At 44.6% G+C, this 25,818-nt stretch overlaps 1 protein-coding gene across 1 annotated transcript in view; it reads left to right on the top strand.

The window, feature by feature from the left end:
- The window catches only part of DPYS (dihydropyrimidinase), a 57,012-nt gene extending 39,281 nt beyond the window's left edge, over window positions 1–17,731 (top strand). Inside the window, exons 8-10 of the mRNA XM_090040482.1 lie at window positions 7,529–7,736; window positions 13,008–13,102; window positions 17,367–17,731. Of these exons, the coding sequence (XP_089896608.1) occupies window positions 7,529–7,736; window positions 13,008–13,085 (286 nt within the window). The 3' untranslated portion in view covers window positions 13,086–13,102; window positions 17,367–17,731. The remainder of the gene's footprint in view (window positions 1–7,528; window positions 7,737–13,007; window positions 13,103–17,366) is intronic.
- Window positions 17,732–25,818: the final 8,087 nt, after the last annotated feature.

Genomic DNA, 25,818 nt, shown 5'->3' with positions numbered 1-25,818 from the left:
AGAAACGCTTTCATCCCTTGCTCCTCTTTTAATTTAATGTTTTAAAGAAGTGCAATTACATAAGATTCAGTTCCTCAGCAAAGTCATTCTGAACACTGATCTTCTAAATGCTGATTTTTCAACTTATTCTCACAGTTTCTCTCCTCTTGGTTTATACCATCTACATCTCTCATCAGTGTTATCTGCTTTCCTAATTGAAGAAAATTTGCTTTTGGGGATATCTTTAACATGCTTGTGATTTGTGTATGCAAATATTTATACAGTGATATGTGGGGTTTTGTAATTGCAATAGCAAACCACATATTTTTTGCTTTCTAGTTTTCATTCTAGGCATATAACAAGCCTTCCTTAGATCTTTGGGTTTTTTATAAATCTGTCTGTCTAGTGTTAATGTAGCTTTACCTAATAATCTTTACAAAGGAGTGGGCAGCTTTGGGCTGTAGCAGAAGAGAAACCTGCAAGATTTGCTTTCTGCTAGATTTTAGCAAAATAAACTGGCAATGTGGTTAGCTGGCTTCATGGAGTATGCTAAGGGGAGCTATGAGGAATCATGCATAAAGTGCACTGGGAGAAAAGAGAAGATGCTCCACCCAGATGCTGGTTTTCTATAAAAGCTCCCGGGTGAGAAAAGGTAATTGTTTTCTCTTGGGCAGTTAATGTTGAGTCAGTGCTACTTTAACTGCTATTACTGCCACCTTATCACTTAGCTGTTCAGTTCTAAAATCTACTCCTTCCAGCTAGTGAGACAGAGCAACTAATCTTGCCTTTAGAAAGGAAATTCCTCCATGTTTCCCTTGTCTTGGATTTTCAAAGGAGCCAAAGGGTGCTAGAAACCTTATTCCCTTTGGAAGACAATAGTAGTTTTGCACTCCAATCTCTTAAATTCCTTTGAAAATACTAACGTTAGGCTAATGAAATACTAATGAAAGATCAACTCTAGAGACAAATGCAGCTGAATGTTCATGTTCTCTTTCTGTCAGCACAACCTCATTCCCATATGAGTATCAACGTACATGGGTCCTCAAAATAAATACTGCATTTCTAGTTTTACTTCCTTCTACATTATGCTCCTGTATTATATTAACACATTGTTTACACTCAAAACTCAGCCTAGGCCAAAATGGTAACAAAATATTTTAATGACACAACCTACTCATCCTACCACCTGTGGGCAGATCTAGAATTTTGAAAGGGAGAGTGCTGAGGTTGAGCTGTATGATCACATAGGAAACAATATATATTTTTCTCCAGTTAAAAAGAAACTAGAAGCTTTACTAATATTCCAGGGAGCTAGGTCTGTTTTGCAAAAGAAACAAATATAACTTCATTATATAATGAGTTAAAAAAAAGCTGCAGGGCTGTGAAATAGGATCTTCATACCAAGAGCAGCTAGCAGACAGCAGAATTGCAGAACAAAGGATAGTTTGATTGGTGGAACATCAAAACAATTACGAAGAAGAGAGGGTCATTGACATGAGTGGAATGAAGAGTTTAGAAGAGATCATGTAGATTATAATGAGCCATTAATTTAACTGACTCTGGCACTGCCAAGCAGTTGGTTTTAAACTTTGGGTGGACCAGGAATCAAAGAGGCGTGCAAGTGATACCACTTGAGAGAGCAGCACACCCACTGAAGACCTCAAATAGGCCTCACCTGGAGATGGCTGCTTTGTTGATTGTCTGTATAGGGTTAGATTTTACTCCAGCACCTTCTATATTTGACTAATCTGAGGTCCTTTGTGAAAGTTCAAACTCAAATATAATTCAGGGGTATTATTTTGGGTGTAGGTATAAAATACTTCCTTCCCAGGATGCAAAAGAGATGGATGCAAGGTGCTACACCTCAGGAGAAATAATAAAAAAATACAAATATGAAATGGATGGTAGCAGGATGGAGAAGGATCCAGGAGTCTTGATCGATCACAGACTCTACGTAAGTCTTTACTGTGATGTAGTCACACAAAAGGCAAATGCAGATTTGGGATGCATCAATAGGAACATTAGGTGCAAGACACAGGTGGTTATAGTGCCACTGTACTTGGCACTAGGTAGGCTCCATCTAGAGTATTGTGTGCAGTTTTGGGCTCCACATTTTAAAAAAGAAGTGGAGAAGTTAGAGCAGATCCAGAGGCAGGTGACAAAAATAATAAAGCACTTCGAAGGAAAGTCATATGAGGAAAGGTTGAAGGAGCTAGGTGTGCTTATCTTGTAGAAAATGTACTGTAAAGGGAATGTGATAGCTGTCTTCAAATACTTGAAGAGATGCCATAAAGAGAGGGAAAAAACTGTTTTGGTCTCATTGCAAAGAATAGGGCTGGGGCCCATGGCTTGAGGTTCCAGCAAATTAAGTTTCGGTTAAAAAGCAAGAAAAACTTCTTCACTGTTAGAACAGTGAGGCAGTGGAATGGACTGCCTTGAATCTCCATCATTGGACATGTTCAAGGCATTGTTTGGGGATGATATAGGCTAGCTATGCCCATGTTCTGCTGTGAGTATTTCCCATGGTTTTGGGCTTTATTACTTGTACATGGGGCTGGGGGAACCCAGCATCCTGACCTGGCCAGGCAGCATCCCCTTGCAGGCAGGGTGGCTGCATCCCATCTCTGTAGAGTTGCATGGACCAGACCAGACCCTACCTTGGGTGCTGCTGGGCACCCCCACCCACCCACCAGCCAGCTGCAGCATAAGCCCATGGAGCTCCAGGGCAACCCCACTTCCTGCCTGGCCCCCTGCTTCCCAAGGGGCCAGCCTGCCTATGGTGCCTCCCCCCATGTCTGCTTCTCTGCGTGCCTCCCAGACACTGCCCTGATGCTGCCACCATCCAGGTGGGACAGGGCATTCATCTGCCCAGGCCCTGGCACCACCTACCTGCAGCTCCCATCCAGGGGCCAGGCTGGGCTGGGGTGTGCACCCTGGGGACGGGGGGCGTGGTCAGCAGAACGCAGACCACATCCCTGCCTATGTTCGCCTGACTCCACCCCCAGCACATGCCACAATGCTGGCACCTGTTACTGGAGAGCCCAGAGTAGCAACTTAAAAAAAATTAAAAAATATTTTAAACAATTTCCTCTCATACCTCCTGGCATGCTGGAGAAAATGTTTCTGTGCCACTAATTGGCACGTATGCCAGGGGTTGCCTATCCTTGTGCTACGGTGATCAGCCAATAGTGAGTAGGAGAGGGTTCATTCAACTCCTTCCCTTGTGCTTGCAGTCACAGTGAAGTGGCAGCCATCTTGAAGCAAGCAAATGCTATCTGTTCCCCCTGTTTCTGTTCCAGCAAAGAAAAATCAGGTTCTCCATTGAAAGCACGCACCCCAGTTTTTGGAGGCTGATATGGGGGTGGATAGGGAGGGCATGTGATATACAAGTAAATACAGTTTTTAATGCTCTTGTATTTTTTTTTTCCTGTAAGCTAGGTCACTTGGTTTACAACATAAAATAACAAAAGGGCATCACTTCAGAAAGGCTTCTTTGCTCTCTGGTGCTCTAAGGGATGCTAGACCAAAAATCTCTTTTTGTATTAATATAAATCAAAAGAAACTGGGCTGAAGTTGAGGTTATTTGGAAGTAAGCTAGAGAAGAGCAAGGCCTAAATTCTTTCCAAAATCCTTCCACTAAAGTCAGGGGTGCTGAACCCTTGGCCTCTGGGCCAAATTGGGACCTATAACAACTGGCCTTATGGGCTCCCCATGGGCTGGGAAATTTAGCAGCAGGGGGCAGTGGCAGTTAATGTTGCTACTCCTCCCTGCTGTCAATTTCCCAGACCCCACATAGCCACATCGGGGCTGGGCCATGACCCCTTACTCCTCTTCATGGCCAGGCTGGACCTGCCTCCCTCACCTGCACACACACACACACTCCTCTCCTGGACAGACAGATCAGGGCTGGGCCAGGATACACCCCCTTTTCCTGCACAGCTGGGTTGAGACTGGGCCAAGCTCCCTTCCCTCACACAGCTGGATTAGGACTGGGCTGCCCCTCACCCCGCTCTACCTGACCAAATCAGGCTCCATCATACACCCACCCCTGCCCCAAGGATGGGGCATCTCCAATCTGGCTCATGGGACACGAAGATTGAGCTCTAAAGGGGCTCTAAAAGTTGTCATTCTGATTTTCTCCACAATGCTTGTTCTCAGGTTGCATTTAAGGAAGGGTAGTTTGAAACAAAAGTGTAACCAGAGCAAATCTATCAACACACTCTTATTCAGGGTTTGGATGCTTGAAGTCAGATCACACCTTTACACTACTGAAATCCTGCTGATTTCAATGGAGCTGTTCTTGGTGCCTAGTCTGACTAAGGGTGGCAAAACCCAGTCCTTGAATTTTAACTTGGCAGCAGCAATCCAGATACTACTGCCATTAGTTTGGGTCATCAAAAGCAGTGAAATATTCCAAGGAAACAGTAGAACCCTCAGAAGTTTCCTAGGACCATGGTTTGGTGATGATGTCAGTCATCGCCTCTCATGCGTTGAGGCATAATTTTAGCAAGTCATGCTCTCCAGTTCCATCTGGTTCCTTTTTAATCTAATGATCACTCATTCTTCCTACATTTGCAAGTCTGAGATGCTGTAACTGTTGTGGCTGGTTTTCAAGGATTCATGGGGTCAAACCTAATCATAGACAGTTTTTTTTTTTTTTTAACAAGAGCTATTAAGGAGTCTGTACTTAGATCACACTGTACTTTCTGAAGATTAATGCTTGTTTCATTAAACTGCTACAAAAGATCTTGGTAGAAGTTTGTCCTTAAGGCAGCCTCCAGAAGCTCCATTTTGTCATGTGACAAGTTGTGTGTGTGTGTGTGGGGGGGTTAACTACCATTGGATATTCTTTTGACAGATACTATATCCCATGTCATCCTTTTGTTTAGGGGTATATTTATTTGGAATGACTGTCCTAGTATGCTTGAATTGCCTCCAAACTGGTTCTAAGGAGTTTAGCTTTCCTGAGGGTTTTTCTTTTTTGACACGCTTTCAAAAAGAAAATGGAAGTCTCCTTTGCAAACTTTAGTGTCCCAGTGCCAGTGAGTGATTACGGATTAGATATGATCTCTCTTCTGAGGATGATGAAGATAATTGCATTGTGATCACAGCTGTACCTGTCCAAGTAATGCAATAAGCTGGAAGAAAGCTTTTCACAGACCAAATCTGTCAAGTTGTTATGCCTCTGGATAAGCTGATACAAAGTTACTAGCAGGTTTGAGAATATGAGGGAGGCTTAGATACCGTTGTTTTTACTTCAGCCTCTTCAGTCTTAGAGGTACAGATAACCAAGACTCTAGAAGTCGACCTTTACATAGAGAAGTGTGTACAGGTGAGCATATCTGTTATCTATTCAAAGCATGCTAAATAAGGAGCAGGTTTTTCCCATGGGCAGAATGGGACTTGAGAAAACTAATAAACTGTACAAATAAACTGGCCACACCAAATGAAAACCTCTCGAACCCAGTCCTCATCACTTTCCTGCTGCAGCAGATTGTGCAAAGCAAAGATCAGGTTTATAGTCACCTACGTACCCATGTGACTTAGCCTCACCCCCTCCTTTCTCCTTCCTTTCTCTCTTTTCTCCTTTTTCCTTTGTTTTCTCCATTTCTCCTGTCCCTTTCCCATTTCTTTTCTCCCTCCCCCCCGCCCCAGCTGGATGTGGTCGTCTTTGCCTGTGAAGGAGAAACAACACAAACAAGTTCCTGATAAAAATTGGCTGTCACTTAGATTCAGATATAACATTTAAAGTGATTTCTTTTAATTCAGTCTTTGTTTTGTATATCAATATGGAAGACACATTCTTCCAAAAGCTCTGGAAAAATCTGAAAACAAAGCTTTGGGGAACTGGGGGTTGGACAAAATGGAGCTGCCTGCTGCATGGCCTCCCCCAGCTTGCCGACACAGGTCTTGGGGGGTGGGGCATCTAAGGCTCACATAGCAAAGGAGCGTTGTTCCCTTCCCCCACCTTCCCCAGCCTCCGGACAGCTGCAGCCTGGAGCCATGTGCAGCTTTCTGCTGCACCAGGAACTAGGGGTTGGCGGGTGGAGGAATGGAGCCTTCCTGCCATGTAGGCTCCCCGCAAGTGGTAACTCCCATCTTGGGGATGGGCAGGCCAGATCCACATGCCAGGGGAGGCTTCATTCCCCCACTTGCCTGGCACAGTAAGAAGCTGCTTGTGGCTTTAAGCTGCAGCCGTCAGGAGGCTGAAGTGGGTGGGGGTGGGAATAGAGCCCCCTGCTCATAGTCCTGGCTCCCACCCCAGCCTCCCCAAAGCCTGAGCCAGCGAATTGATAGGGGAGGCAGTGTGGCTCTGTTCCCCCACTCCCCACACACACACCACACATATAACCATGCAGGGAAGAGACAGAGTCTCTTCTGTCTTTTCTCTGTGACAGCCCTGGGGATGAGGAGTGAAGACGAGCACCAGCCGAGGCTAGCAGGCCACCCAGTGAGGGGCCCCTGGAGTGCCAGCAGACTGAGGCCTACCTCGACTCATGATGGGATCTGATACAGCCGTTCAATAAAGCACTTTAATCTGGTACCACATCCATCCATGGCTAACTCAGAGCGGGATCCGCCATTTTTAAAGTACTCTGTGCTGAAAGCATCTGTTCAGTTACAGCTGTAGAGCACTGTCTGTGTGCTTATCACACAATAGGTTTAACATCTGTATCTAGTCTTAAGGTTTTCGTGCATGGGGAAATTTGACTCTGATAATTATTTTTAGAGTAAGAAATACACAAAATGTGTCTTGGAGTAAAGGAATTTTTTTATGGATTCCAGGTGGAGATTTATTTTGGACAGTTCATTTCTTCTTATAGACAAGCTGTTAATATCGCAACTATTCTCAATATTCATTTATAAGCTAGAAATAACAATACTTCTCTACCTCAGAATCTTATTATGAGGCTTACATTTCTTTTCGTCATTGCAGGAATTTTATTAGAGATGTTTATAAGGTGCTAGTTGTTGTTGTTGTTATTCCTAGGTAAAGCAGTGCAACAGAGGTGGAGTTGTGGTTCTTGATCATCAGTTCAAATCCAGTCTAAGTTAAAAGTGACTTAATTTCAGAATTAATCTGCTGAGTATGTTGTGAAATGTGTTGTGGTTTATTCATACCTCAACTTCTTAAACAGACCAAGTTTTTCAAAGATTAGATTTTTACCAGTTTTATGTAATTCTGAATATTTAGATATATTTGTTAAAGATGTATATAAAAAAAGTCATATTATTAAAAAGTAAGGAGCTGTTTTTCACATTTTAAATTTTTATGTTTATCTTTTTTGCAGTGGAAAATTCTGTATTTTAAGGCTTCATAGTCCCTTCCATTTGAATCCTCCTTCAATCTTTTGAAATGCGATTACTTTTCAATGAAATGTTAATGCTGTGTTCTATTTTTACAGCTGCTTTCATGATCTACAGGGCAAGCTTGTAGTTTAATAATGCTGCTACATTTTCCTTCCCCCTCAATTTCATAGTTCTTTATGTGGAAGTTAAAATATGAAGACCATACTAATGTGGTGGTTTGTTTGTTTTGTAAACACAGGACTATATCTGCAAAGACGCATCACCATGCCAACAACTTCAATATATTTGAAGGAACAGTCTGCCATGGGGTTCCAGTTGTAACCATTTCAAAAGGAAAAGTGGCTTATGAAAGTGGAGTTTTCAGTGTCGCAGCAGGAGATGGAAAATACATTTCCCGTAAACCATTCTCTGAATATGTGTATAAACGAATCAAACAGCGGGATCAGGTTAATTAAAATAATATATTTTCCTGTAATACATTAAGCCTTTATGAAGCACAAGAAAAGCTGTCACTTGGGGCTTTTTCTGGGATTCTGTGGTTATTTCCCTTACCTTTGTGATCAAAATGTGCCAAGGTAGGAGGAAACAAGGCTGTTTTATTGCTCTTCCTCATTGCACAAAGAATCTCACATCAGCTCTGTTGCTCAGCATTTATCATCTTGACATCAGGTTCATTGGCCATTGAAATTTTGATCCCATGTGGGTAAACTGGTCTAATCATGAGAGGCTTGGAGCACTATTGGCTTTGCAGAAAGCCATAGATGCCCAGTATTTCTCATGATATGATCCTATTTTGGGGATGAGAGACCAGCAATTTTCTAATTTTTTGGGGAAACGGATATTTCAGGTTGAATACTATGAATCTTACTTTGGCCTTGATCCAGCCAACTACAGCAGAGTTAGTCTTAGTAGTGAAACTACTCAGATCTTAACATTAAAGCATGTTCTTGTTGTATTTGTGGATTAAACTAGTGCCCGACATTTTGTATTTTCTGTGTAGCTCTTTCTATATAAATAATAGGGCTGTGTGGAGCTTCGGTCCCTGATTCGATTCACTGGAGATTCAGCCCGATTTGGTGGCCAAATCTCCAAATCCAAATTGAATCAGAGGACCCTTTAATCTCTCTGAATCAAATCGGAACCCTCGAATTGATTCAGAAAGATTCGGAGATTCTTAGAGCCGGCTTTAAATGTTTTTTCTACATACCTCTACATAGCAGGGGCTCATGAGTGCTGTGATGCTGGGGTGCATGGAGTGTCCCACAGAAGCAAAGGGGGGTCTCCGTTGCGCTTGATGGCAGACATGGAAGTGGACCAGAAACATTTCCGGTCCACTTCTGGGTCTGCTGGGGAGTGTGCTGAGGAGCCCCCATGCACCCCCTTGGCTTGGTGACTGGTGCCTCCTGGGTCTGGGGGGGCACCTGGGGTCCCCCTGTGGGTGATCACTGAGCCTGGGGAGTGCAGTTCCTGGCAGACCCAGAAGTGGAGTAGAACTATTCCTGGTCCACTTCCAGGTTTGCCACCAAGCACGTGGAGAGCCCCCACACTCCTGTGGGATGCTCCATCCGCCCCAGCATTGCAGCAATCATGAGCCATGCCTGCTACCTCATGGTATGTAGGAAAAACTTTTAAAGTTGTGTCTACGTCTAAATCGCTGATTCTCTGAATCAGCATCGAATCTTCAGATTCGGATTCAGCGGAATCAAATCAGGGACAGTGATCCGAATCAACGAATTGAATTGGTGTCCCTGATTCAGGCCAGATCCAAATCTGTATCTAATAGGGCCCACTTTGCACACCCCTAATAAATAGTTATAGAAGAATTTTGTGAAACACTTCAAGATTGACTTTCCTATGGTCGTTTATCACACCCAACTCATGAGAAGCAGTTTGCTGCTTTAGTATTGCTGACAGTAGATGGGATTTTCAACAGCCTTTAAATGATTTTTATTCCCAAGTCACTAAATCATTTGAAAATCTGACCCCAAATCAGGAAGATTTATGACTTTTTATTGAAATTGAAACAGATCAACACACAAGTGAGCATTTGCTATTTGAAAGCTTCTAAACTAATTAATTTGCTTCAGTGCTTCCTTCATGTTGGACTGTTGAAAGGTATGCAGTAACATTTACAGTAACTCTTTCAACTCCATGCCCTCTCTGAACACTGCATTTTCTATAAGAACTGGTGGCCTCTTTGTTATAGTAGAGTAATTTGGAGGCGAGAGAGATGTCTGGATCACCAGCCCTAGGCATCAACTTGGTAGAGAGTGCCAGAATGGTGCCCCCAACCCAGAGACTGCTCCCTAGCAGAAGCCCCATAAAACTGCTGTTGCAGCTACAGCTGTGTACAGGGATACTCTGCAGCTGCTGTAGCAATAAATACTGAGGCAGGCAGTCCACAATGGTAGCTGCAGTCATGGACTGCTTTTGTGTCCCTGGAGCAGCTCATCACCACTTTCCAGCAGGGTTTGCCCAGGATGCAAACCCTGCTAGTTATGCCTCCTGTTTGTTATTGTCACACACATGGTTACAAATGGTTACAAAATGCACTCTCCTCTTCCTGCCAGTTCCACTGAAGGAGCATATGTTCATTTTTACTGAGAATTAATAACAGACAAGAGGCCATATTTTCACTAAGAAGATGATAGGCACCTTGTTTTTGAAAGGCAAAATGAAGAAGAAAAAAAAGATCTTTCCTTGTACTAAATGACAGAGTAACAGCAACTAGGAAGCTGAGTCTGTACCCTGTTCTGTTGCCTGTAGGTAAGGTGCAGTTACTTTTGATTTTACCCAACAGAAGCAAAAAGGCAGACATTTCTGATACGTTATTTCCTCACTTAGAATTCACACCCCAATTTCCAGGACCTGGCTTTTAGAAAAAAGGTGTGTGCTGTATGTGAGAAAATATGGTAGGTAAATAAAGGTCTAGCTCTTAAACTGGTATAGAGTAGTGTACATTGGAACTATCTTCATTACATCATATAAGAAACTGCTGTATAAATGCCTTATAAATGCCTGGTTTCAAGTTAAATATATTATATTAATTTGCCACTATTAATGGGAGATTAGTGATTGCATGCCATTGTGTCCATGATGAATCTACACTGTTTATTCCAGCAATTCAAAATAAAAGAGACTCTCTTTCATAGTTTCATAGTTGGTAGGGTCAGAAGGGACCTGAGCAGATCATCAAGTCCGACCCCCTGCCTGGGCAGGAAAGGATGCTGGGATCAAATATCCTCGACTAGGTGATTATCTAGCCTCCTTTTGCAGACCCGGAGGGTAGGGGCAAGCACCACTTCCATTGGAAGTTGATTCCAGATCCTAGCCACCGTGACTGAGATGTAGTGTCTCTTGATGTCTAGCCTGAACTGCTCTCAGTCAACTTGTGGTCATTATTCCTAGTTACTCCTGGTAGTGTTTGGGAAAACAGGGACTCTCCTGTTCCCTGCTGGTCCCCCCTGGTGAGTTTATAGACAGCCACCAGTTCCCCTCTCAGCCTTCTCTTGTGGAGGCTGAACAGGTTCAGGTCCCGTAGCCTCTCCTTGTAGGGCCTGCCCTGCTGCCCCCTGACCATGAAGGTGGCCCTCCTCTGGACCCTCTTGATGCTGTCCACATCCCTCCTGAAGTGCGGTGCCCAGAACTGGACGCAGTACTCCAGCTGTAGCCTGGCCAGTGTCGCATAGAGGGGGAGGATCACCTCCTTGGACCTGCTCATGACGCATCTGTGGATGAATGACAAGGTGCGGTTAGCCTTACTGACCATGTCCTCACATTGGCAGCCCATGTTCATCTTGGAATCAATGATGACTCCAAGATCCTTTTCTGCCTCTGCACTGACAAGAAGGGAGTTCCCCAGCCTGTAGGTACACTGCTGGTTCTTCCTCCCTAGGTGCAGTACCTTGCACTTGTCAGTATTAAATCCCCTCTTATTCTCATCCACCCACCCCTGTTACCTGTTCAGATTTAGTTGTAGCCTGTCCCTCCCTTCTAGCATGCCCACTTCTCCCCACATCTTAGTGTCATCTGCGAATTTGAACCAAGGTGTTTTTCATCCCCTCGTCCAAGTCACTGATGAAGATGTTAAACAGTGCGGCCCAAGGACCAAGCCCTGGGGGACTCCACTACCCACATCCCTCCAGGTCAAAAATGACCCATCCACTACCACTCCCTGGGTGCGGCCCTCTAACTGATTTGTGACCTATCTGACATCTGATTTGTGACCCATCTGTAGGCGTCGATGCCAGTTGCCTAATTTTCTGATGAGAATGGGGTGAGCAACAGTGTTGGGGTTTCACTTGAAAATTTTCACTTTCTTGGGTTTCACTTGAAAATTATAGTAATTTGGCCTCTTTTTGTGAGGTGCTGCAAGCTTTCTTTTAACTCCATTGGGGGTTAGGGGCATAATACTTTACAAGTTTGGGCACTTTCTTGATCCTTCTCTCTATCTCTGACTGTATGGGTTTTTATTGGAAAATAAAAGGGTCATTTTATGGTGACCCTGGCTAACTACTGGAACCACATCTGGAGCCATGGTACATCAGTGTATATTTGGGATGTTCATCTAGACGAAAGTGAAAGATTTGTTATTTATTTAAAACCTAATTAGAATCTCTTAGCAGAGCATCCGAATTTTGGCATCCATGCCAATGCAGCAGAGACGGATACTAGTAACCATATTGGAAAGTCAAAAGGACAAAAGTGGTTTTTCATAAGTCTGCAGGGTTTTTCTCATGAGAGACTCTCAGCTGAATTAGGAGCAGCCATGGTAATCACAGTATGACTTGAAATGCCACAGTAAAAATGGAAGTTTGTTTCCTATCAGCAGGAGCTGAGAATTTTTCTTGCTCAGTTTCATAATTTCATAGATGTTAGGATTGGAAGGGACCTATTAAATTGAATCTGCCTACCTGCCCTGGGCAGGAATGAGTGGTGGGGTCAGATTACCCCAGCTAGGGGTTCTTTTAAACACCTCCAAGGAAGGGGACAGCACCACCTCCCTTGGAAGGCTATTTCATATTTTGGCACCCCTCACTGTAAAGAATTTTTTCCTGATGTCCAATCTGAATTTGCCCTCTTCCAGTTTGTGGCCACTATTTCTAGTTACCCCAATGGGTGCCCTGGTAAACATTGTATCCCCTATTTCTTCCTCCCCCCCCCCCCCGATGAGTTTGTAGGTGGCCATGAGATCACCTCTTAGCCTCCTCTTGCAGATATGATTTCAACCAAGCTGGTATTCTAATGATTGCTAGAAGTGCTTGGTACATGGCACATATTGCTGGGGAAGGAGCACTCTGTTTAATTTCAATCCTCTTGCCATTCTTGCTTATAGTTAGAGGAGTATTCATTAGCTACAGAGTGACCACTTTCAGTATGCTCCAGGCCCTGTTTGGACTGAGAGACTAAAGTGGCAGTAAAATGAGAAGGAAGGAAACTAGTTGCATTTCAAAAATGATGTTAGAGTTGGATTTTCACATCCCCTAAAGGAGCTGGCCTCCTATATCCTATTGCAGCTCAGAGGGAGTTGGACATAAGCCCTCTTAAGTACTTTGAAGCTGTATAAAGTGAGATCTTTGAGACAGACTTGATGAAAACATTGTGAGACGTTACAGCATGGTGCTGGGAAAGACAGGTTGCTACTTTGATTTTGTTATGATGTGCAATTTCTGGGGGGAAACAAAAAAGAGTAAAGGAAATTAAATGTTCTGTTACAGGTCTGTCAACCTGTCCCTGTTGAGCGAGCCCCATATACAGAGGTGAGCTCAGCAATGTTTGGCATGGGAAGAAAATGAAGGCTTGGCTCTGGCAGGTAACTCTTCCTTTCTGTTAGTAAAAAAATGTCTTTCTTTACAGTACCTTTCTTAAAAATTGTGGGAAAATACCCAGCAGTCCTAGTGCATAATACATTGGTTTGGCATGAGGCCTCCTGGAAGGTGGGATGTCTTTTCATCTTTCATTTTTGTGAGAATGGGTTTGGATGGCAGCCTATGCATAGAAGCCATCTTCTTAATCAAAGCAGCAGGTATCCTGTTGGATAATTGAGCAAGATTCTGCCTGGTTTAAGCACTTGAATGAAATGTAGACATAAAATGAGGAGGTGGAACTAAGTCCATTGTTGAAACAATACATCCCTATTTGAAAGAACCTTGTCTGAGCAAGGAATGAGACCAGTATAGAAGTAATAGCACAAAATCCAACGTACTGAAAATAACCTGATTTTAAAAATTACTTGATCTTGTATTTGGAAAAAAAATATGATCACCTACCTCATTCATAACCTCTCTGAGGATTGTAACAGTTCTATTATGCACTCCAGTTTGCACTGAAGGGACACAAGTAGTTTCAACTCTAACAGAAGTATTCTAGTTGACTCAGGATTCAAGATAAAAGAAAGACTTTAATGTTAGGTCCCTGATTGTAAGGCAGTGTGTTGCCCCAGTGGTAGAAAAGGGATGTGCGTTCTGTCTCCAGTTCTTTGATGTATTCACTGTGACTTTGTGCAGGTCATTTTTTTGCTTAACACCTCAAAAGTATTATGTTGATACAAGTCTTTGGTCATGGAAGGTACTGCTCAAATGCCAAATATTAAGCTGATCAGAGACATTTCATACTCTATAGTGAAGATCCTAGGCAGGGATATTTATTAGGGCTATGCAAAGCTTCAGTTCCTGATTTGATTTTGTGGAGATTTGGCCCAATTCAGTGGCCAAATCCGCTAAACCGAATCGAATTGGGAGACCATTTATTTTTCACCAAATCAAATTGGAACCCTCCAAATCAATTTGGAGAGATTCGGAAAGTTTTGATGATTCTGATATAGACACAGCATTAAATGTTTTCTCTACATACCTCAAGGATGATGCTGGGGTGGATGGAGCATTCTACAGGAGTGTGGGGGGCTTTCCAGTGCTTTTGGCAGCAGACCCGGAAGTGGATGTGGTCAGGCAGGAGTGCTTTTTATTCACCTCATACTCAGACAGTGCATTGGGCCCCCCCCATGTCCCCCTGGCTCAGTGACTGGTGCCTCCTGGGTCTGGGGGGGAACCTGGGGTCCCACTGCATCCTATGACTGAGTCAGTAGAGTGCAGGGGCACACCCCGTGCACTCCCTGGTGAACCCGGAAGTACTTTCGGGTTCACTGCCAAGCATGCGGGAGACCCCCCGTGCTCCTGCGGGATGCTCCATCCACCCCACCATCATAGCGTTCACGAGCCACACCTGGTACTTCAAGGTATGTATGAAAAACATTTAAAGCTGTGTCTATGGCCAAATTGCTTATTCTCTGAATCAGCATCGAATCTTCAGATTTGGATTCAGGAGAATCACATTGGGGACAGTCATCTGAATCAATTAATTGAATCACTGTCCCTGATTTGGGTCAAATCTGAATCCAATAGGGTCTGTTTCTCACACCCCTAATATTTATGTTATGTACATTACTAAAGTGAATTCTATTAACCATATCACCATTCCTTAGTATTCCTTAGTATCCTGCTTAGAGTCTAAGTTGACCTATGCTTATTATCTTCTATTCTAAATATAAAGAAGAAATACAGGATTATTGTTGATAGCACTTTGTGACAATGGTTTATGACCAATAGTGGTCATGGTGGCCACTATAGCACTGCTTTAGCACTTATGTCAAGGGGCTAGGGACAGAAATTACACACAAACCTGTATAAGTGATCAGAAACTGGTTCAAATTTGTAACACAAGAGAAGTTCAGAGTACATAAACTACCTTCAAAATAGCCAAAAACTGGTTTAAGATGAACCTGGATGGATTTAGTATCAGACTTAACTGGTTTAGGTTAAATTGGTTTATTGAACTTCTGTCCCAGATCCCCTCCAGATTCAAGTTTAGTTCACATTCCCTAGCATTCCAGATGTTTTGCATCTTCCCCATTCCCCCATGACAGGGTAGGCGTGCTAGCTTTGGCCTAAGCTGTCTGCTCCAACAGAGCAGAGAGCCATGCTCTAGTTCTCCCCAGCTTCTGACCTGGGCCACTGCAGGCTTGTGGCTGCATTTCCAGAATCAAAATGTCTGTTCACTTGCTTATCAGTTCAATTTATGCAGCTTAGACTAACCTAAGCACTCATGGTGCTCTGGTGTGGTGCCAGAGGACTGGAAGAGGGCCAGTGTGGTTCCCATCTTCAAAAAGGGGAGGAAGGAGGACCTGGGAAACTATAGGCCAGTCAGTCTTACCTCAATCCTGGGCAAGATTTTTTTAGAGAATTATTCTGGCACATGTCCATGAAGGGCCAGCGGGAGAAAGTATGCTTAGGGGCAACCAACCTATGCTTATTATCTTCTATTCTAAATATAAAGAAGAAATACAGGATTATTGCTGATAGCACTGTTCATCAGTGGCAGGTCCTGTCAGACCAACCTGGTGGCCTTCTACAACCAGGTCACCAAATCCTTAGATGCAGGGGTAGCAGGACTTTCGGAAGGCCTTCAACACTGTCTCTCACCCTGTTCTCATTAAGAAACTGGGGGACTGTGGTGTCGACACCTACACAGTCAGTTGGGTCGCCAACTGGCTGGAGGGCCGCACCCAGAGAGTGGTGGTGGATGGGTCATTTTCGACCTGGAGGGATGTGGGCAGTGGGGTTCCGCAGGGCTCGGTCCTCAGGACTGCACTGTTCAACATCTTCATCAGCGACTTGGATGAGGGGGTAAAAAGCACCCTGTTCAAATTTGCTGATGAGACTAAGATGTGGGGGGATGTGGGCACCCTAGAAGGGAGGAATAGGCTGTAATCAGACCTAGACAGGTTACAGGGGTGGGTGGATGAGAATAGGACTCAACACCAACAAGTGCAAGGTCCTGTACCTGGGGAGGAAGAACCAGCACCATACCTACAGTCTGGGGAACTCTCTTCTCATCAGTACAGAGGCAGAAAAGGATCTTGGAGTCGTCATTGATTCCAAGATGAACATGGGCCCGCAGTGTGGAGATGCAGTCAGGAGGGCCAACCACACCTTGTTATGCATCCACACCTGCATCTCCAGCAGATCCAAGGAGGTGATCCTCCCCCTCTATGCAGCACTGGTCGGGCTGCAGCTGGAGTACTGCATCCAGTTCTGGGCGCCGCACTTCAAGAGGGATGTGGACAACATGGAGACGGTCCAGAGGAGGGCCACTCACATGATCAGGGGGGAGCAAGGCAGGCCATACAAGGAGAGGCTACAGGACCTGAACCTATTCAGCCTCCACAAGAGAAGGCTGAGTGGGGGATCTAGTGGCCTCTTACAAATTAGTCAGAGGGGACCAGCAGGCACTGGGGGAGTCCCTATTCCCCCAAGCGCTACCAGGAGTGACTAGAAATAATGGTCACAAGCTGGCAGAGGGTAGACTTAGGCTAGATATCAGGAGGCGCTACTTCACAGTCAGGGTGGCTAGGATTTGGAACCAACTTCCAAGAGAAGTGGTGCTGGCTCCTACCCTGGGGGTCTTTAAGAGGAGGCTAGACAATCACTTTGCTGGGGTCGTTTGACCCAGTACTCTTCCCTGCCATGGCAGGAGGTCGGACTCGATAATCTGCTCAGGTCTCTTCCAACCCTACCAACTATGAAACTAAGTTAGTTTAACCTAAAATTGAATCAATTCAGCCTCGGGCTTTGATTGTTTGTACTTAACCAAGGAGTAGGTTCCACTGGAAAGGTGTTATCCTTTTGCATGATGCCAGCGAGAGAGGAGCAGAAGGAACTAAATCCTAATGGATACTCTATAAGGAACAAACCTGCAGAGGGAGTATGATGGAGCTACCTTTTCTATCTTTAATTTCTACGATTCTGTGAAAGTCTCCAGCAGAGTGAAGCTTCATCCAGAACATCAGTAGCAGCGACAATGAATGTCATGTCATTTATTGTCCTTTGTCATAATGAAGAAAGGTTTTGTAATAGAAAGGAACAAAGGCTAAAGCCGCAATAGAGTAAGGGAGCTGTAATCATTCTTTCCAGCTCTTAGAACCTTTCCCTCTATTATTACCTCTCTTGGTGACAAATTGCAAAGTAGCAAATCTTTCTTTGGAAAGATTACATTATAGTGTCTTCCTCTTGTCCTTGTAGATGAAACCAGATGAAAATGACCTGATTCACCCAGCCATGGAGTGCATCCTGGCCCTACCAGTGAGCAAGGCCTGTATCAACTTCTCAGGAGCTCTTATGTGCCAGCCTGAAAAATAACCACTGAAGAAGTCAATGTACTTTAATCATTTTAATCATTGCTTTGAAGAAATGTAGTCAATTGAACTGAATACTGGTTATAAAAGTAGAATAACTAAAAAAGGAAACAGCAAAGTTATGTTATTATAGCAGCTATTCTGCAAGATTATAAAATGCTGATTGTTGGCATGGTATTTCTTCATACTTTACTTTTGAAAAATATCCATTAATGCATCAAAATAATAAAAGCAATACATTTTCTTCCAGTATCTACCTGAGTTTCCTATATTCATTCCCTGTAGAGCCACAATAGCTTAGGCATAATTCTCTATATTAAGATTTACTCTATATTAATGGATTAATATATTAAAGCCAGAATGTACCCCTATGATCAATCAATCTGACCTTCTGTATAACCCAAGTCACAGATTTTACCAAGCAACTTCTGCATCCAGTCCTACAACTCATTGAACTATGGCTGTCTATTTTAGATGGAGAGTCGATCCTAATGCCAGGTGCTAAATTTGATTTATCCTGCTTAGAAACCAAAAGGTTCCAATCCAGTAGCACGGTCTCTATTCCTTCTGTCTGTGCAACTAGTCATATTTGCACCTGGGAGAATAAAATGGTTCCCTACTAGCCCTGGAATCACATTTCAACAGGTCCGGTAGGGCCCTTGCTTTACTTGTCCTCTGGGCTGTGTGGTAAAAGAGCAGATGATCCTTCAGATCTTGGAGTTAAGAACATGAATCCTGAGGTTACTGTGAATAAGCCCAGCCTTTTCGTGTTGTCCTTTCGGCTCAGGAATTTTCTCAGAGGCCCTGCTGAAATCAATGTGGCACAAAAGTTGCCAGATCATTATGGCCCAAAAGAATGAAGACAGATAGCTTGATCAACAAGTCAGAAAGCCCGAATCCAGAACCTATAATGCAGTTTATTGAGAGTAGCAGCAACAGAAGGTTTTCTACTAGGGAGTCACTGTTGACTGTCCTTGCTAGCACACACATTGTGAGGGCTCCAATTCCTCCAAGTATCTTCCAGAACAGACAAATGTAACAATGTATAGAGCTCTCAAAGCTAGCTGTGCAGTATTTTTTCTAAAACCTGATGTTTTCCTAGGATGAGAGAAACAGCAGTTTTGTAAGTTATATAAGCACTCAGTAGATGAACTGAGAGCTCTCTAAACCAAAAAAGTACTGATACGTTATCTGTGAAAAAATATATAATCTTTCTAGGATCTCTGCACAAATTTTCTAGCAATGCAAGCAAGGAACCTACTTTTTGTATCTTTACCACAGAACTTCCCATTACCATTGAGGTATTTTCTGCTTTACATCATGGCTTCCTCTCCCTAGAGGGGGAGTCCTCAGGCTTTAATCATTAAGGAAGAGATGAGATTTCTGTTCATGCCTTACCAGCCTGATTTTCTTCTATAATAAGTCTATAGGCTCCATGGAGGGGGAAGAGCAGTGGATGTAATATACCTTAACTTTAGCAAGTTTTGACTGTCTCCCATGACATGCTCATTAACAAGCTAGGGGAATACAGACTAGATGAAAGTACTATAAAGTGGAGACTAAACTGATAGGATCATTGTGCTCAATGAGTTGTCATCAATGTCTAATTGGGAGGAGGTATCAAGTAGGATTCCTCAAGGGTCTGCTCTAGATCCGGTATTGCTTAACATCTTCATTAATTAGAGAAAGATGCCAAACTGGCTGGAGTTGCAGTCACTCTGGAGGGTAGGGCTAGGATCCAGAAACACCTGGACAGACTGGAGAAATGGGCAAAAATTAATCAGAGGAAATTCAACTTGGACAAGTGCAAAGCCTTCTACTGACAAAAAAATGTGTGCACAAATACAGACTAGGAAATGACTGATTGCAGAGAAGGACCTGGGAGCTAAGGCTGCTCTGTGGCTCCTTGCCACCACTGCTGCTACCACCAGCAATGCCACCTCCGGGCACCCATGTGCCCCATGGAGAAGAGCCACAGGGCAGCCCTGGCACAGGCTCCAGGCAGCTGCAGCAAGAAAGCTCCAGCAGTGGTGAGGGGAAGGTGGTTGTGCCCATTGCCAGGTCCTGCTTTTTCCTGGCACCCAGCAGCAGCTTCTGCCCAGCTCTGGGCTGAGCGCACAACCTCAGGCCCAGCCCTGAACTCTGCCCTGGCCTTCCCCACTTGGGGTCCCTGCATCGGCTGCTCTGGACCTGCCTGCCCCAGCCATGATAAGCAGTGGTAGCAGTTGGGCAGAAGTGGCTGCTGGGCATCAGGAAAAAGCAAGACGTGGCAGTAATGGCTCTCTTCACCTCACCTGGGGCCCTTCTTGCTGCAGCTGCCCAGAGCCCGCACCAGGGATGTCGTGTGGTTCCTCCCTATTGCTGCCCCACCAGGTGTGGGAGCCCTGGGCAGGCCAGAGGTGGTGACAGTGGTGGAGAGGAGTTGCAGGGAAGCCCTGGCACGGACTCCAGGTAGCCACAGTGAGAAGGATGGGACTGCGTCTGCCACCAGGTCCTGCTTTTTCCTGGCACCTACCAGTAGCTTCTGCCTAGCTGCCACCAGTCATCATGGCTAGGGCAGGCATGTCTGGGGAAGGTGCTGCAGAGACTCTGACCCTCTGTGCAGGGCAGGCCAGGGCTCAGGCCCTGCCCACATGGGTCCTGGCTGATTTTCATAGGGACAGGGCCAACTGTGGTGGCAGCTGGAAGGAGTCGCTGCTGCCAGGGAATGGATTCCAGCTGTGGAGCCACCCAGGGGCCACAGTCCTGGTCTGGATGGCTCCTGGATCTGGCCTATGGGCCATATTTTGGCCACCCCTGCAGTAGACCATATAAGCCAACAGTGTGCTCATTTTGACAAAAAAATAAAAATAATGGTGTACTACAGGGTTGTATTAATAGGGGCATCACTTGCAAATCAAAAGAAGTGATCCTTGCTCTCTACTCAGAACTTATGAAGCCTCACTTGGAGTACTGTGTCCAGTTCGGGGCCCCATACTTCAAGAGGGATGCAGGCAGATTGGAAAAGTCCAGCAGAGAGCAACAAAAAAGGCTAGCATCCTGGGAAGTATGACTTATGAGGAAAACCTGAAAGAACTAGCATTATTTAATCTAGAGAAAAGAAGACTGAAGGTGTATTTGGTAACAATCTTTAAATACTAGAAGGGTAGTTATAGAGAGGATGGAGATTTTTTTCCGTGGCCATAAGGGACAGAACCAAGAAGAAGGGCCTCAAGCTTCAGCAAGGAGAATTTAAGCTGGAAGCTTCTTACTGTGAAAGTGGTAAAGCATTGGAACAGGTTTTCTAGAGAAGCTGTGGACACTGTCACTGAAATGTCTGAGAACAGATTGAACAGGCACTTAGGTGGATACTTTAGTCAGGGATGGTTCTGCCTTGAGCAGGGAACTAGATTAGATGACCCGGTGAGGTCCCTTCCAGCCCTACTTTGCTGTGATCTATTTATTAATTGTAATGTGTCTTTTAGTCAGTGTACAGATGTAATAATTACTAAACTGTGCACTTATCCACATGCTTTGCATAAGGATTTATCCCAACATATTGTTTAGTACAAACATTATAATAATTTAAAGCCTGTGACACTGTGGGGAATGGTGATTTTTTTTTTTTCCATAGCATGTGCAGAAACTAAAACATCAGTTCCATAGTGTGGATCCTGTGGCTGTATCTCATTCCTCCTATCCGTAGCATCAAAGCTGTAATGGATTCTGCTGTGTTGTTCCTGTCCTCCGAAGGCAGTATTTGCAGTCTGCCCAAATGCTGCAGGGTTCTGGTGACCACTGGGAACTACCTACCCCTTTTTGAGGCTCTCAAATCTCACGCTCAATCCCTTAGATTCCCAGAGGGCAATAAAATGGTAGTTAAATGTCCTCAATAGTGTAGTTGGACACTGAAAATTCATTAAGCCTTTTGCTGAGAGAAGCTTTTGGTTTCTTTGTCGACTCTGCCCTAATGCACCATGCGTTTTAATTGAAGAATGCCATTGCTGTACCATGGCATGATTTCAGCAACTGAAGAAGCAAACCCTTCTTTTTTTACTGTTACTATCCCTGACATTTAGCACTCCTTTCATAAGCCTGAAACTAATTTGTTTCCCTCTGATTTTGAGAGTTGTCCATGGACAAGAGGATTCACCCATGCTTTCACAGTAAACAATGGCTCTTTGTTACAATATTTGTACTGGTTTCCCTGGACAGACCAAATGTCAGGCACATTAGATATCCCATCCATGCTAAATGTGTATACTCTATATGCATCAGCAAAGACAGACTGGATGTTGTGATCCTGAAATGAATATCCCTCTGCCATGTGAATCAAGGGAAAATCCCCACTGCCAAGAACAAGCGTTGAGGTGTTTATCTTTGCTGGGCCACTAGAGGGTACATCTGCTACTGATTCTCACAGTAGGAACCCCATTACATACTTCCTGATGCTTTAAAGGCTGTTATGATCACTCACACCATAACACCCCAACTTTAGGTTTATTTCAACAGCAGTAAACAGTAAGCCATTTACGTTCACTATTAGTACTATACAAAATGTATATAATATAAATAGATCTGGAGATTTTCGATAATTTGTAGTTTCTTGGTATGTAACAGCATCTAGGCAATTTCAGTTGTGCAGAAAACAAAGCAAGTCAGCATGTCACAATATTGACAAAGCAGAAGCAGAGTAAAAGCTAGTTGTAAACCCTGCGCCCTCCTACCTACAATACCCACCCACACACAATGCAGCAACAACATGAATGATGAAACAAAGCCTCCAGTCTCATCCTAAAGCTAGTCAAAGCTGGAGTGTGACATATTTCACAGTTTGGGAAGGGGAAGAGAGGGGAATAAAGAGACACTACTTTTTCTGCCAAAATCTTCCTTCAGTCATGTAGCCTGAACATCAGGACAGTCAGAAACACTCCTGTCAGTCTTAATTGTGTTCACAAGACAACCAAGTCAGCTTCACATTCATTTTGCAAACAGGAGTTGATCTGATTTGGGGCTTTTTCACAGTAAGCCAACCACTCTCTTCACTGGTGAAGGCTGCCTTAAGAGGAAGTCAAACATTGCAGTTGAGGCAGAAGAGGAGGGACAGATGAGTCAAAGGGCATATCCAGACTTCTCTTTCCTCCTTTCATTCTGCATGCTTGCTAGCTGACCTTAATTTCTGGCTCTAGCTGGAGAGAGAGAGAAAAGAAGGCTGAAGAGAAGGCAAGCACAGGCAGTGATGAGAGAAATGCTGAAAGAGAAATTGGCCCCAAATAAAAGATTTTATTTTCAGGTTACAGTGAGCTACCTGGTATTGAGCTGAAAAAAATGCAAATTCTTTCATCTGTGAAAAAAAATAAAAAGAAAGGTAGCTAATGCTTTGCGGGTGATTAAAACACTGAAAACTTACAAGAAAATGGAAGAGAGGGAAAGAAAATAATAACTTTCTGTTATGTTCAGAAGGGAGAGAGGGCAAGAAGAGAAACAGGAATGGTCTTCTGCTTGGGAGCCAGGAGCACTTCCTAGCAGACCTCTGAAGTGGCGAGAGCTCACAGAGACGGCCAGGATTTGAATTTGCAGTCAAATAGGATCTGCATATAAAAATAGTTGTATAAGAAGTTTGTGGTGTGATAGTAGCAGTAGTGGAAGGAGTCTTTTTGTGTAGCTGATAGGCCTGTGCGAAGCAGCTAGTATTTGCTTCAGATTCAGATTTGGCCGATTCGCAGGATAGTGATTCGATTCAGTGATTTGAATCACTGTCTGGAGTCGATTTGGTCAAATCTGATTCAGAGATTTGGCTCCTGCCAAATCAGCCAAAACTCCGAATCACAAAGACCCCAGCCCTGCCCAGTCCCAGCACCTGGCTCTTTGGAAAAAAAAAGATCCCACTCACTGACTCCTGCCTGGTGGGGAGTGAGCCCTGCTGCCCCCCATTGCCCCACACCACATGGGGGGGCTCTGCCACAAGCCCTCCCAACCACCACCCGCTCTCCCAGGCCCCCCATAGCTCCCCACCCACCCCAGCTCCTGGCCCTTTAAAAAAAACAATCCCCCCAGACTCACCAGTTCCTGTCCACCACAGGGGCAATCCCCACTGCCTCTCACTGCCCTGCACTACATGGGGGGGATCTGCCACAAGCCCCCAGAAGCCCCGAGACTGCTGCAGCAGCCTATGAGTCCAGGGGTTTGGTTTTGTTTTTTTTTAAAGGGCTGGGAGCTGGGGTGGGCAGGGCAGCCATGGGGGGCCAGGAGAGTGGGTGGAGGTCAGAGCCCCTCAGTGGCAGCACCCGATGAATGGGTCCATTTTTTTAAACAACCAGGAGTGGGATTGGGCAGGGCACCCATGGTGGGGGGAGGCTGGGGGAGCAGGCAGGGGTCAGGAGGCAGTGGGGGGGGGAAGCACACGTGGAATGGGGCCTTGTAGGGGTCCCCTATGGTCCCCCCCCTTCTAGCCTCCCCTTCCCTGCCCCCTAATTACCAGCTCAGAGTCTGTCATTCGGACCTTTTAATTGGTCTCCTGATTCAATTCGGATTTGGAGATTTGGCCACCGAATCAGTCTGAATCTCCTCCAGATCAAACCAGCACCTGAAACTTTGCAAAGACCTAGTAGCTGATGCTTGTTATCTACTCTCATCTCTACCCTTTGGTTTGCCTCTCTTTCAGGTTACCCACAGAGTACAGGTACTGCCAGTGATTCCTTTGATTTTTTTTTTAATAGCCCTTTGCAAGCAAATTAACTCTATAAAAGGAAACAAGTCCATGCAGGAAACTCACCCCTGAACATTTGACCACCCACTAGAGAAGGGAAATAATTCACAAAGTAGACCAGAAAAGAAGAAAACCCCAAACTTACCCAACTCAAAGAAAAACAGGAGAAAGGTCTGGAAGTGTACCATGCTCCAGTAAACCAAGCAAGAGTGACCTGCTGACAGATGGTTCAAGATTTCTAGAGGGAAGATTTCAGATCACTAACGTTCCCTGCAAGCTCCCAAGAGGGAGGAGAGGGAAGAGAGAGGTGCACGCACATAAAGGGGTGATGGAGGGAAGGAAGGGAGACTCCAGTGAAAACTAGGTATATAGATTTGATTTCTGTTACCAAATTCAGCATAACTCTTAGCTCCATATACATACATTAGCATAACTCCTTCTGTTTGGTATTTTAATCAATCTAGAGAAGGAAATGTAAAAAAGGAGTCCCCATCGATCCTGCTCTAAGACCTCTACTACAAGGAGCAAAACTGGAATCACACTGGCAATAAGTGTGTCAGTACGTGGGCAATATGTTAATAATAAACTCTCCGTGATTATTCATTCCTGTTCTTCCATCTGCTGCCACTCCCCATGGAATATCTAGGGAACTGAAATATGTCCCCTCCACATTTCCTTTTCTTTTCAATATAAAGGAGCCCTCTCAGCTTCAGTTTTGAGGGCTATTTGGAATTTTCTTTTTCCCATTCCCAAATATTTAATTTTCTCTTTCCTTTCCTGCTGCTCTCATCATGGCATTGCTTCTTTTTGCCCTATCATAGATTCATAGATGTTAGGGTCAGAAGGGACCTCAGTAGATCATCGAGTCCCACCCCCTCCCCTGGGCAGGAAAGAGCACTGGGGTCAGATGATCCCAGCTAGGTGTTTGTCCAGTCTCCTCTTGGAGACCCTCAAGGCAAGGAAGAGCACCACTTCCCATTTCAGATTCTGGTAACCCTTACTATAAAAAAGTTCTTTCTAATGTCCAACCTAAATTTGCTGTCCATCAATTTGTGGCCATTGTTTTACTCCTAGTAAATAAAGCATCTCCTAATCTCCTATTCCCTGATGCCCTCCCCTGATGAATTTATAGGCAGCCACAAGATCACCTTTCAGCTTTCTCTTGTGAAAGCTGAAGAGATCTAGGTCCCTCAGTCTCCCCTTGCTGGGCCTTGCCTGCAGGCCTCTGACCATGTACGTGGCCCTCCTCTGATCCCTCAAGATTCTCAGCATCCCTCATGAAGTGCAGCGCTCAAAACTGGACACAGTACTCCAACTGCGGCCTGACCAGTGCCTCAGAGGGGAAGTATCACCTCCCTCGACCTGTTTGTCATGCATCTGCTAATGCATGATAAAGTGCAGTTAGCTTTGTTGGTCACTTCATTACACTGACGATTCACGTTCATCGTAGAGTCAACTATGACTCCAAGATCCCTTTCTACTGCTGCCTACTGAGAAGGTCATCCCCCAGCCTGTAAGTCTGTTGGTGGTACTTTTTGCCCAGGTGCAGCACTTTGCACTTGTCTTTATTGAACCACATCCTACTTCATTCTGCCCATTTTTCCAACCTGTCCAGATCCACCTGGATCCATTCCCTACCCTCTGGTGTGTT

This window comes from Crocodylus siamensis, chromosome 3 (genome assembly GCF_052110815.1).
Source record: "Crocodylus siamensis isolate JL-2025a chromosome 3, ASM5211081v1, whole genome shotgun sequence".
Taxonomy (NCBI): Eukaryota; Metazoa; Chordata; order Crocodylia; family Crocodylidae; genus Crocodylus; species Crocodylus siamensis.
The sequence above is the reverse complement of the archived record's forward strand: the minus strand, read 5'-3'. Positions and strand labels throughout refer to the sequence as shown.